Raw genomic sequence first — 12,433 nt, forward strand, 5'->3', positions numbered from 1 at the left:
ATGTAGTGCACTATTTTTATCTAATATTTGTATCCCTAATTTTCACAATGTCAGCTCTGTAAAATATCTTACCAGAAAATACCCCATTTTCATGAATTGGTATTTTAAAGATGGTGGTTTTTAACAGCTAAATTCACATGCAGTTGTTATGCATATCTTGCCTTTTAAACGTATCAATTACAGTAGAGTGATCTCAGGAGTACTGTTACCATCTTTCCTCCTTCTTGTTTATTTCTTCTTGGGAGTTTACCAGAGTAAAGTGTATTCTAATTACTGTTCCGTAGTGTTACTGCTGTCTCTGTCTAACCTGATTTAATCTTTTCAAGAAGTTTTCTCTTCCTCCTCTTCTCACTTTTACTTTTGTAAATCATTTTAGCAGTGGGTCAGTAGCCTAGGGTTTTAAGTAATATGCTAATAGCTGATATTTGGGAATAACAGAAGAGCATCTGAGGAGGCTAAAGCTAATTACTGCTTTTTATCCTAATGTTAATTTGTAAAATATAATAGTTACCTATATTTTGACGTCTTTTCTGTCTCCACAGAGATATGACCTTCAAGGGATAACCAGTACTTGAGTAACTGAAGCATTACCTTGTTACAAGAACTTTTTTTTTATAAATTATGAATACTGTCTTGTATTTTACCTCAGTTATCTTCAAATCAGTGATGACCTTTAAACCTCTGAGAATGGGTGAAGTAATCAACTTTGCAAAATTCTGCTTTCCCAACTCGCAGGAGTGACTGACTTTTTGCTGGCTGTTTGACAGACTTTATGTCAAGCCTGGCTAAGTTTTGTTACAATTTTGGAAACATAGTAATTATAAGAAGGAAATGAGTACTTGATTTGACAATCTCTTGGTTTTATTTTACTATTTTATTTGTTTGCTTATCTCATATGATTGCAGAAGTTTATTCATCTTAATGTGAGCTAACATAGAATAACATCCCCAACTGTGTTAAAAATGCTGAGCCAGTGTATGTTTTCTAGTCATGATGATTTCCTATGTTTGTGCTTCTAACAAGTCTTTTCTGTTTTCAAGTTTTTCTTTATGGTATTTAAAAGTATTGATTATCTATTTTGTGAATGTCTTTTGTTTACTGTACCTTTTCTTAATAAAAATATATATCAGTTATTCTTTGTTACTGTTTCTGTCAATCTCCTTTTGTGTGAAATTGCATTTTAAAAATCCCATATTTAATAAAAAGTGAAGAGAAAAATTTTTAAAGATGTCTAGAAATACTTTAAATATTAAAAAAACTCAAAGTATTTTATATTCAAATTTTTGAATTATATCCAAAGATGTTTTTCAAATTTTGGTTTTAAAAGCTTAGAACAACACCTAGAATCATTCACACAGTTAAATTCAAGCTGTTGGAGAGGTGACACAGGACTTCATGTTGTGATGTACATATTAGATAAATGAAGTGAAAACTCATCTTGAAAGTGTCTGCTGTGTTTAGCAGAGGAGCATTTCAAACTTCAGCTTTGAAGTAACATGCAGTTAGGAACATACAATTTTCTAATAATTAGATGCCAGCAGGGTGACATGATGTGTATTCTTAAGAATTACACAGAGCACCAGAAATGGGAGATGCATTGCTGCATATCCTTGCACTGGCCAAAAGGTTCTGTTCTGCTTGCCTAACATCCAGTAAAAAGCTGTGATTACCAGCTAACATTGCAAGCATCTCTAAGGTGCAGATAACATATTAAATAACATGGGAGGAAAAGATCTTTCTTTTTGCTCTTAGATTTTATCTAGTTTGCAACAAGATTGTTCCACTTAAAAGTTATGAAGAATATTGTGTTAACTGGAAATATTGTATCCTATATTATATATTAAATTTTACTGATTAAAACCAGCTTAGAACACCAATTCAGAAATACCTGAAAATAATTGTATCACTTTAGGTTTCTCTGCCCTGTAGAGAACTGTGTGTTCATGATGGGTGCATGTTATACATTTTATTTTCTAGGTCTTTCATTCGCCAGTTACAAGACTGAGGAGGTTGTTGTCTCTAACTGTTACTTACCTTTTAATACTGTTTGTAATTAAGTCAGTAGTTTCCACTGATGCTAATTGGTGTTAATTATTCAGTTTGATTTAGTAAGAAGGAGAAAACTCATGTCCTGCTCTTGATGTCTTCATTGGTGACTTTTAAACATCCTATTTTGTAAATAAACCCTTTTAAATTGGAATTATTTTTAAAAGCTAGTGTTTCACTTTATTGAAAACTGTATTTCATTTTACTGAAAATGAAAAATGCATCTTTTGGCATTACAGTTAAAACCATGACACTTCAATTAGTAGTAATTCCTACATGGATCTGTCAATTACAAAGAATTAGGGCCTCATTGAACACAGGTGTTATAACAAAATTGGTATCTTTTCAGTGGTCAAAGCCTGTGCAGATTTCTAGTATTAAAAGAGTACTAATATTCAGACTGTAGTATAGCTGTCAATTTGCTTTCTTGTTGCTATTATTTTATATGCATTTTATAAGCACCTTGAGTGAAACAAAAGTAATTTTTAAACAACTGCTGTTCGATCAAGTATTTCAATTATTGAAGTAGAAAACAAGCACAAATTGGTTAAAGATTCAAATCCCTGGACTACTGCATATGCCATGCCATGCTTGTATGTGGGCAAGATGTTACTGTGGCTCACCTGGACTCTGCTCCAAGAGACTTCCATGCTGTCCTTGCCTTCTGGAAGATCAAAAGCACCCTTGGCTCTTGTGTGTAGTCCTCAGCTGGGGTGAGTTGCAGGGGGAGTGTGGCAGACATGAAATTCCATAAAACTCCATATACTCAAGTTGTCTGTCGTATTGTCTGCAACTGGGGAGGGAGGAAAATAGTTTTAGAGAAATAATAAAGGAGAAGCAATAATCATTGGGGCCATTTTTCTACAAAACAAAGTCTAGCATCAGAAGCAGGGCAATTTAGAGATAACAAAAAGATGTTTTCAGTTTATTAAAACCTGAATATCTCATTAATTAATATAGTATGTTAATTACTAGAATTAAACATAGTATGATTTTGAGAAATTCTTAGAATTAGTTGGTTTGGGGGGGATTTGTGTCTTACATTATGTCCCTAAAATTTAGGTAATTAACCTAAAGATAAATAAGTAATTCTAGGGTTCAGTTGGAAAGCCCAATTTGTTCTCTTTTTTGTCATCCTCAGTCTGAGAAACACTGACATTCCTGTGTGATGCTAATTAAAAAAAAGTTGTGAGATTCAGTCTTCCAACTGAAAATACTTTATACAGAAATTATGTGTATATGGCAGCCTGACCTTGGCAAATGCTGTTACTCCTTAATGAAACCTGCAGGTTTTGCTGGGAGTTAAATCATTCCTTGGGGAAGAACTTTATATTTCTTTGCTAGCAGTAAGAAACCAGGCGTGTGTGGTTTTGGAACCCTAGTCTTGCAACTTTATATAAAAAGATTTTCCTGTTTCATTTCATCCTCTGATCCTTCATAGGCCACACAAAGATCGTAGCGGCTGCAGCAATCTTAATTCCTTGACCTAAAGCCTTACCATTCATGCTGCAGTATAAATGGTGTGGGAGAGAGAAAGCCTTGATGCTGTGCAAGCACTGATCAGCAGTGGCTGAATGGTGCCAGTGGCTGCGGTGCTACCGCAGGGCTTTACCACAGAGGCAAAGAGTGAGCCCATCCATCTCCTGTCAGGCTGCAGGGTTATCTGTGCCTCAGAGCAGCAGCAGAGCTGACACAGGCTCCAGCGGATTCCCTGCACGGGGGCAGCCCTGCCCACATAGGGCTGCAGACACGGCTTGCCCGAGGTGACCAGCTCCCAAGCACACAGTGCCTTCCATAAGGCTCCCAAGACGGCACGGACATGGATGTCCTTGGAAAGTGCAGCAAAGAGCCCAAGGACGATTGAGGGATTGGAGCATCTCTCACATGAGGAGAGTCTGAGCAAGCTGGGGGTGTTGAGCCTTGAGGAGAGAAGGCTCGAGGGAGGGAGCATCCCCATGTATAACTGTGGGTGGAAATAAAATGTCTGAGACAGTCTCCTCTTGGTTGTATCCAGGGGAGGTACAAGACAATGAGCACAAATTGAAATACAGGGAATTCAATTGAAACATAAGAATTTTTTTTCCCATGAGAGTGATCAAATAGTGCAACAGGCTGCCAAGAGAAGTTTGGAGTCTCCTCCACAGGTATGTTCAAAACCCACTTGGGAACAGTTCTGGACAGCCTGCTGTAGGTGACCCTGTTTTGAACAAGGGAGTCTTCAAAGGGGTAAAAATCCTGGGGCTGCGGGAAGCTTTCCTGCAGTTCCCCATGGTGTGTTCAGGTAAGAGCTTATCCAGCTGTGGTAAAATTGACCTTTATCTATATTACGATCTTTGACATTTTAAAAATTTCAAGTATAAAAATAGTGGCCATTGTTTCTTCTCAATATTAGTTATATCTGTGTTAGAGCTTGAGTGAGTTTTGGAATTTATCATGGGGGTTGCCTCTCCCACTTGTGTGTGCTGGACATCATCCAAGCAGAGCTGCCCCACCAGTGCTGCCAGTGGTCTGTCCTCCTCCATTTCAAGGGGATGGCGCAGGAATTAAACTAAGTAGAATGGCATGATGGCAAATGGAGGAAAGGGGGAAAATGAGATTATTGGTAGCTTCTTCTCGGTTTAAATACTCCTGAGCAGGGATGGCTGTATTTTCATGAGTACAAACACAGCAAGTTTCAGCATGGTTACTCAGCTGTGAGTCAGTCAAGGTCTGCAGGAGCAGATAGAAGCCCGAGCTTCTAGTCCAAAGGAACACACTGACATCTGAACTTGTTTTTATTTGACACGTGTGGGTTGCTGGACTATAGCTGTGTCTGCAGTCTTTATCTGTACCATTTGCTTTGCATAAATACATAAAGATGCGGAATGGGAGGGAAGGCACTGCCGGCTTGCTGCTGGCTTTTATGTGGCGTCTTTGTGCCACCTAGTGGACCTGCGTCTTTTCCAGCGATCATGGCACATCCTGGAAAGGTTCGGGTTTCTCCACAGAAATTCTAAATTTTTAATATTTCTGTAATAAGAGATACTAAACTTTACTATACAAAATAAAAAAAAAACTTGCTAATAAAGCTGTTCATGCCAGAGCCCATTCATCACTTTGCTGCTGAGATCTTTGATTGCATCGCTTTCCAATAATTGTCAGTTCTTAAGGAAAAAGAAAACCAATAAATTTTACTTATTTCCTGCTCCAGGAAAGTGAAAAGTTTGACCTTTGCCAACAAAAGTGTGACATAATTGAGCAATTTGACCGATCTGAAGGAACTGGCAAAAGCTGGATTCACCTCTTTCCTGGTGACTACTTTTGAAGTTTTCTGTCTCTACCACCCAATCCTACCTCCTAAAAATGTGTAAGTGCTGTGGAGAGCAGTAAAGCAAACAGAGCAAACCCCCTGAATCTTTTGGAGATTGGTGTAAAAATCAGTTCTGGTAATCAAGGGGCTTTGTATCTGTATATTTTGGATATAAATCCATATGTATAGATACATATATGAATTACATAATGGTAGATGTAGCAGTCAATATACTTAACAACCATCTAAATACACATGGTGCATGAGCCTAAACCTATAAATTATCAGTGCCTGGTAGGCTGTGGTGGGACTGAACAGGGAACAGACTGCGCCTCCCAGGGCTTGTATGACTAGCCATCTCTAGAAGACTGCAGGTGAAAAAGTGATTTCTAGCAATTAGTGTTTATTTCAGAGCCATAGATTAGTTTTGTACACAAATATACAAATATCACTTTAACGTGGGAATTCACTGAGCAACAGCTCTCTAAGGAGTGGGAGAATATCAGGTAATGTCCACCTAAGTTTATATTCTTCCTTTAAAATCTCTGGTATCAGGCACAGTCAGAGACAAAAAAAAAAAAAAAAAAAAAAAGGTAAGATAGTCCTTCGGTCCAGCCCAGCATGGGCTTTACAGACCCATTTCCTTTTAAGAATATCAGAAGAAGCACTTCTGACTGGACCAAAAATTAAGGAGCAGACAAAATCAAAGCTGCAAGGCCTTTTTCTCCAGGGACCACCCGAATCTGGAGAGCTGGCTGACAGAACACATCCTTGTCAGTGGTGGAGGACCACAAATCACGGGATCAATTTTGGTTCCAGAAGTGGAAGAGTCTGGACAGGACTAAGCGCAGCATATCCTTTTACCATGTTCTCCCTGGGAAACTCAGGGAACAGGTGCCCAGCACTGGTAAAGTCTTGCAGCAGAGAGCTGATTTGGAAGAGTGGGGCCCCAGAAGAGCTGATACAAATACTGGATTTAAGGCCAAGAGGAAGAAGGGAGGCTGATTTCTGTGCTTCAACACTAATAAAGTGTGGGGGAACAGTTGGTTTTGTTTTTGTTTCTTGCAGTTCCTCCTATTTTTCAGTAAATTAAGGGGATAAGTGTTTGCCTAGCTACAGCACGGGCTAGGCGCTGGGTTCAGACTTCGGTCTTGCTGCGGGAAGAGAACAAACGGGGGTTCAGAGCGCGGTGCTGCGGACCTCTCCTCCTCGGGCAGGGCAGCGGTGCTGGGTCCCGGTGAATGCGGATAAAGCCGGCTTTACCCTTCCTCGCAGAGCAGGGCCGAGCGCCGCTGGCCGCGGGAGGCGGGCGCGGCCGGGGCGCGGCGCCCGTGAGCGGCGGCGGCGCTGCCGTGGGGCGGCCGCGGCGGGGGCGGCATCCGACGGGCTGGGCGGCACCGCGCCCGCGGCAGCCACGGCGCTTCCCTCCGGCAGCGGCGAGACGGAGCGCAGGTAGCACCCTGCGCCCCAGCGCTCCCCCGCCAAGGGCCGCTGCGGTGCCGGCAGCGGGAGGGAGCCTCGCCGCAGCCCGGAGCTCCGCAGCCTCCCGCGGGGGTCCGCATCCCGGCCTCGCCGCTCCTTGTCCGTGCGGAGCCACCCGCGGTTGCGCGGGGCCGCGCCGGGCTGTCCCTGCCGCTTCGTGCCGCCCGCTCCGTGCTACATGTGCCCTTCGGCTCGGCAGCGCCAGCGGCCAGCAGCCCAGGGGCAGGAGGCTGCGCCGGGAGGACGGCCAGAAACACCCCCCGTAAGTAGCTCCCTGCCGCTGTCGGGCTGCCTTTGTTCGGCGGAAGGGGTGCGGGTAATTTTCAGAAGGTGTCACTTCGCCGCCGCCGCGGAATTCAATGGCTGGGCTGGTTTTCTCCGATTCCTTCTGCCTCCCCTTTGTTAGCGTTCTCCCGGGGAGTCTTGTATTGTTTCGGCTTCACTGAAAAAAGCAGGAGCTGTCAAAGAGATGACTTTGTTCTCTCGAGCAGCATGGCTTTGTTCAGGCTCCCGTAAGCCATTTGTCACACGAGTCCCGTGAGGAGCGGGCTGCGCTCCGCGCTGCCGGGGCCGCGTCCCTCTCCTCACCCATCCCCAGCAGCTGGAGCAGGTGAGCCACAGGCAATACCACTGCACATCGCCTCAGCTCGCCATCTCCTCAGACAGAAAACGCCTGTTTCAGCCACAGAACCGTGTGTAACGCGCGTCTTTTCTGTGTCACGGAGTGATCTTTACTGAATGACGGCTTGGGGGGTTTTAATTAATATTGCTGGTATTGCCGGTAGTCAGGTACAAATCCGATTCTCTGCAGCTGTAGTATATAAAACGTTATTGTGTGTCTGCTCTGTCTTTTAAGTGTGAAAATGTCCAGTTAAAACACAGTTCAAGGGGTAAATAGAGACCTGGAAACCACAACTGTCCATCGTGAAAATTTAATATGCCTGACGATAATGGCACTGAAAATGATCTGCTGTTGGGGGGATGGGGCCGTGGGGAAAGGGAAGATTAATTTGCAACCACAGGCCTAATAATAGGTATTCTGTCGATTATAGATACATAGATAATATAATTTGTTACACTGCCAAACAGATTTTCTGTACATACCTTAAACGGTATTGTTTGAAAAGAGCTCTTTTCTTAGACTCCGGGTTATTTAAGATAGCTGATAGCAGTAACATATTTTAACAGATTAAAGATGATAAATTAGAGCCAGAACTGACTTTTATTTGGTATTTAGTAATGCATGCTCAGTAAACTCCCATCACTGAAATAAATCTAATTGCACCTTGCATAGACAATTAAGTCTTGTAACTATACCAAAACATTAATCAATGGGTGTAAATGTTATCATGAGTTTCTTTAATGAAGCCATTGATAGCGCAGTAGTTAGCAGTTCTGTGTATTATGTACCTTGGGTGGTTTGAATCCAGGTCAGGAATTCGTCAAATAGACAAATTCAACTCTTCCTTGGTTGTTATCAGTTTATCAGATTATAGGTTGTGTTTGAGGTTGAATATTTCATTGCAAGAATTAGCTTGAATTGAACACTATGAAGTCTATTGAAATTTTATATCAAAGTGTTTTGTATATTTATTTGTGCTCCAGTTGGATAATTGCAAGAATTACCTTAGAAATGTTTATTGGTAAATATGGTATGTAGCAAAGAGGTTGCTGCTGGTTGGAATTGGGTCTCTTATTCTCCAATAGGAAAATTTCTCTTAGTGCAGCCTGTTCAAAAATTAAGAGCCATTTTCAAATACTCACTTGGGCACCCTGCATTTTAGAGAAAATTGCTTCACACTTCCAAGCAAATTTTATTTATTTTATGTAATTTTTATTTATATACTGTGTAACAGAATTTTTAGAAGTGCACTGGTAGCAAACACAGTTGGTCTGAAGTATGAATGGCTTGCTGAGTCCTCTGCTAAGGCACTGAGTTTTTTCTTCTTTTTTCCCCTCCCCCCCAAAGTTTGCTCCTAATAGGTCTTATTTTGGTCTGTTTTGTGAGGTTACACAGGTAATACAATTTGTGAAATGGCGTAATTAATCCAATAAATAAATCCATTAAAAACATCGTTTGGCAATAATATTTCACTTTAAATACAGATTTTAAAAAGTAGCTGTTTTGGTTTCACACCTCCGATTGCAGCAATAAAGAAAACTTTTGCTGTTTCTTCTGCTTTGGCTCTTAGTCACTCTGAAGACTGTTCTGCCAGGTATCTCAGTTACTGAAAATGGATTTCTCTGTGACTAATGTAGTTTAGAGTTATACCAATATTCCTATTATAGATGTGTCAGGTAAGCTCTTTTTAAATAAGGAATACATGGCATAATAAGGGTTGAATGAAATGTGATGATGAATTTATGAATATGAATATATTTGGTTGCTGTTTTAGAATGAAATCTGACACAAACATTTTTATAGACAGTGTAAGCTTGAATGACTATGTTTCCACTTTTTGTCCTCACAAGCCAAGAGACAATACATTTTTTTCATATTCTGAATTATTCATATTTGAAAATTGCTGACTCTGATTGCTCAGAGGGATTTTTTTCTCTCCCTTAAAATCAATACAGTCTATTTCATAAAGGCCCAAGTAGGAGAATCATGGCAAAAATGGATAAGCCTACTATTGGCATGTTGGAAAGGTACAGTCAATTTCTTTGGAATCAACAGACTCAGGGCACTGAAGTTGCATAATAGCTGCCATCAACATGATGTGAATGTTGAGATGCTCTAAACACCTGCATGTTGTCATTGAGCCAATGTATTTGAACAAGAAATAATAAAGTTGTATAAAGTACACTGTAAAATAGAAATAATTGGTGTTAAGTATTGTGATAGAAGGAAACCTAAAGTTATATGGTCAACTTTAATTACGTTACTGCTTCTACTGGAGGGGGTCAAAATTTTTTTATCTGTTATTTAAATTAGTTAGTGATGGATAAAAATTGTTTGTTTCCGTGGAGACTCCATGAGATCTGCCTTTAGGGAACAATCAGTTGTTTTGTAGATCTTACACTTATTGTTTCCCATCATTTCCTGATGGAGCTTTCACTTCTTTTGATTCTCTGCATCACATAACTTCTCTCTTTAAGAGCTAAAATATATTTTGTCAGAAGCATACAGCATTTACCCTTGCTTCCCATTCAGCATTTTCACTTACATTAGTGAAGCCTTACAAAGAAATAAAAACAACTTGTAACAAATATTTTTAATTAATGCTGTTCAAGACCAGTGCATCACACGAGCCAAATCACACTGATTTGGTAATTAAGTTTGGTGGGAAGAAAAATGTAGAGATCTTGCTGCATGTTATCCTGGGTAAGTGGCTTACAGTGCTGTTTTGCCACACATTGAGGGAAGCTGATTCAGATGCCACTACAAACGTGTAAAGTAAATCAATACATTTTGAAATACAGTTCAGTTTCTTCTTTGTATATGTACATGTATATGTATGCTGTGTACCAAATTATGGGAGTAGAAGTTTCATGCCTCTAACAAGGCCATTTAAGAAAATATTGTCATATGCAGTTGATTTTAGTTCATTTAATTCGCGTCCCAAAGTTGCTTTGAAATGGCTTATTGTTTTAATGCTAACACATGTGAAAGCTTTATTTTCCTATCCATTATTGCCTTAAGCAAACCACTAGGAAAATGGTCGAAATAAGTAAAAACTTGCCTCACACTTTAGTGTTTGGGAGTGCAAACTGCTGTGCATTTTGCTGGCATGCTTGACCATCTCTTTCATTACTCAGCATGTTTTGAAAGTCAGCTGTCAGACTTGGGCAGCTTCAGTCTAGGGATTTGTGGTAAGGCTTCTGCAGGGGGATGCCTCACATTAAAGATTATGTTTGCTGTTAAGCTGAAATGTGGGGGGAGTGTGATGAGAAGAATTGAAGTGAAATGAACCATACAAAATCCTGACTTTCATGTTGCTCTTCAAAGAAAGTTGCTTTTCTTCAAAGTAGCATACTGTCTTTCTCTGTGGCTTTTAAGAAAGCTGCATTTGAAACTTCAGCACAGAAAAACGTACAATTACAGTGATCTGTGGAACAGTTTGGGCCAGATGAGAAAAACAGTGATAGAAAGCCCTGTGAATCTGTATTATCTTCGGGTATCTCTTGGCACCTTTGTGAGATAGTTGGGTTGAGTGGATTCATCTGCCAACAAAACCGAACTGCCTTCAATGTTGTAGAAGCTCTTTTTGTTGCTTATAACTTTGGCAAATTTTAGCCATGTGGTCTGTAGTTCATCCCACTTATTTGTGACTCATGTTAATTTATATTCTAAATTATTAATTACCTGAAAATTAGACTAGTTGTTTAGCCTTGCTAAAAAATCCTAAGATAGTTCAGAAACATGGTACTGTTCTGATTTTTAGCTAGGCTCCAGATCCTGCTAAGGCAGTGTCCTTTTATCTGATCTTCATTTTTACTGTTTTCATGAAAGTCTGCCCAAATTTTCTGTCCTAAGTCTACGAAATGCTAGTCTACAAATAAAGTTAAAATACAAAGTCTGCAAGCTATTGTAGTTTTCACACACTTTCAACACTGTAGTTTTCACATACCTGTGAAAATTTTAGCAACTAAAATGAGAGATTACATGTTTATTCAACTCCCAGTGCTACAGATTATTTTTAACAGTGACCTCAGTGGTACTTTCTATATCTGCAATAGCAATTGGAGTGGGACTGTGACTATGCTGGAGATAGAATTAAAATTAAAGTTTTCAACAGGACAAAGATGTTTTAGATATAAACTATATAAGGAATGGATTGAGCAATGATTCTTTGGAAGAGCTTGTGGTTTGTGGTAGATTACTCAAGTTACTGCTGCAATAAAAACAAACATTTTATGGTGATACAAAAGACAGGACATCAGCATGAAGACATGCGAATTCCTCAACTGTAACACCATGTCCAGGTAGGCTACACACTTCAACAAATGTGTGTATGCATGGACAGTATCCAGAGAAGAGGAATGAAAATAATTACAAGATTTAGAATATATGGCTTATGAATGAATGCTGAAATATCCAGAGTTGTTTCAGCTCAAAGAATGAGGAGTGTCATGGTTAACAAGACATGGTAACTTTCTAACATCACAAAGCTGTTGTGAAGCAATGTTGGCCATGTCTGTGCCCAACCAGATGATATTTGGTGGGCTCAGAAATAATGAGGTTGAAGCAATGGAATGGATTACTGACTTTGGATTTCCATGATTTTAGCATCATTAAATTTTGTTTGAGTATTAATCAGGAATGACATAAATATAGTTGAATTCTTGCTGGAGCAGTGTGGTGGAATGGATTACTCTTTGAGGTCTCTTCTAGTCTCCTAATCTTCAACGTCTATGCACCCTGGTGTTGATCAGATTGTACCTTGTTCCCTCATCAGTTCTGCGTGTGGCAGAATTACCTGTTGTGTTGTGTCTCCAAAGTGAACAGGGTATGTGAGCAGAGCAGTTCAGAGCTTTTGCTGTCATCTCTTGATTCAGATCAACTCTGACATCCACTCCCCTCTCCTTTCATAGCGATTCCTCTGCTGGTGCTTGGGCAGAAAGTGTGAGTGAGGAAATTACCATGGGATCCTGGGAGGAGCCTGAGATCCAGCT

At 40.2% G+C, this 12,433-nt stretch overlaps 3 protein-coding genes across 11 annotated transcripts in view; 2 read left to right on the top strand and 1 right to left on the bottom strand.

Annotated features, from left to right (window-relative positions):
• CEP135 (centrosomal protein 135) overlaps window positions 1-1,184 on the top strand; it is a 51,869-nt gene extending 50,685 nt beyond the window's left edge. For 3 of the 5 annotated variants that reach the window (XR_010080967.1, XR_010080969.1, XR_010080970.1), the window contains one exon: window positions 543-1,183. Coding sequence is in view for 1 of the 5 variants with exons in the window: in XM_063401951.1 (XP_063258021.1) it covers window positions 543-564 (22 nt within the window). In the remaining 4 variants the exon portion in view is untranslated. Of the gene's footprint in view, window positions 1-542 lie in introns of all 5 variants that reach the window. The other 2 variants (XR_010080968.1, XM_063401951.1) reach the window with 2 other exon arrangements.
• LOC134552878 (uncharacterized) overlaps window positions 1-12,433 on the bottom strand; it is a 279,873-nt gene that overhangs the window by 197,827 nt on the left and 69,613 nt on the right. The window lies entirely within an intron of this gene.
• Window positions 6,718-12,433, top strand: part of CRACD (capping protein inhibiting regulator of actin dynamics) — a 147,905-nt gene continuing 142,189 nt past the window's right edge. For 3 of the 5 annotated variants that reach the window (XM_063401956.1, XM_063401954.1, XM_063401958.1), the window contains exon 1: window positions 6,718-7,079. The gene's annotated coding sequence lies outside the window, so the exon portion shown is untranslated. Of the gene's footprint in view, window positions 7,080-7,306; window positions 7,428-12,433 lie in introns of those variants that run through there. The other 2 variants (XM_063401959.1, XM_063401955.1) reach the window with 2 other exon arrangements.

Source organism: Prinia subflava, chromosome 7 (assembly GCF_021018805.1).
Source record: "Prinia subflava isolate CZ2003 ecotype Zambia chromosome 7, Cam_Psub_1.2, whole genome shotgun sequence".
Classification (NCBI taxonomy): domain Eukaryota; kingdom Metazoa; phylum Chordata; class Aves; order Passeriformes; family Cisticolidae; genus Prinia; species Prinia subflava.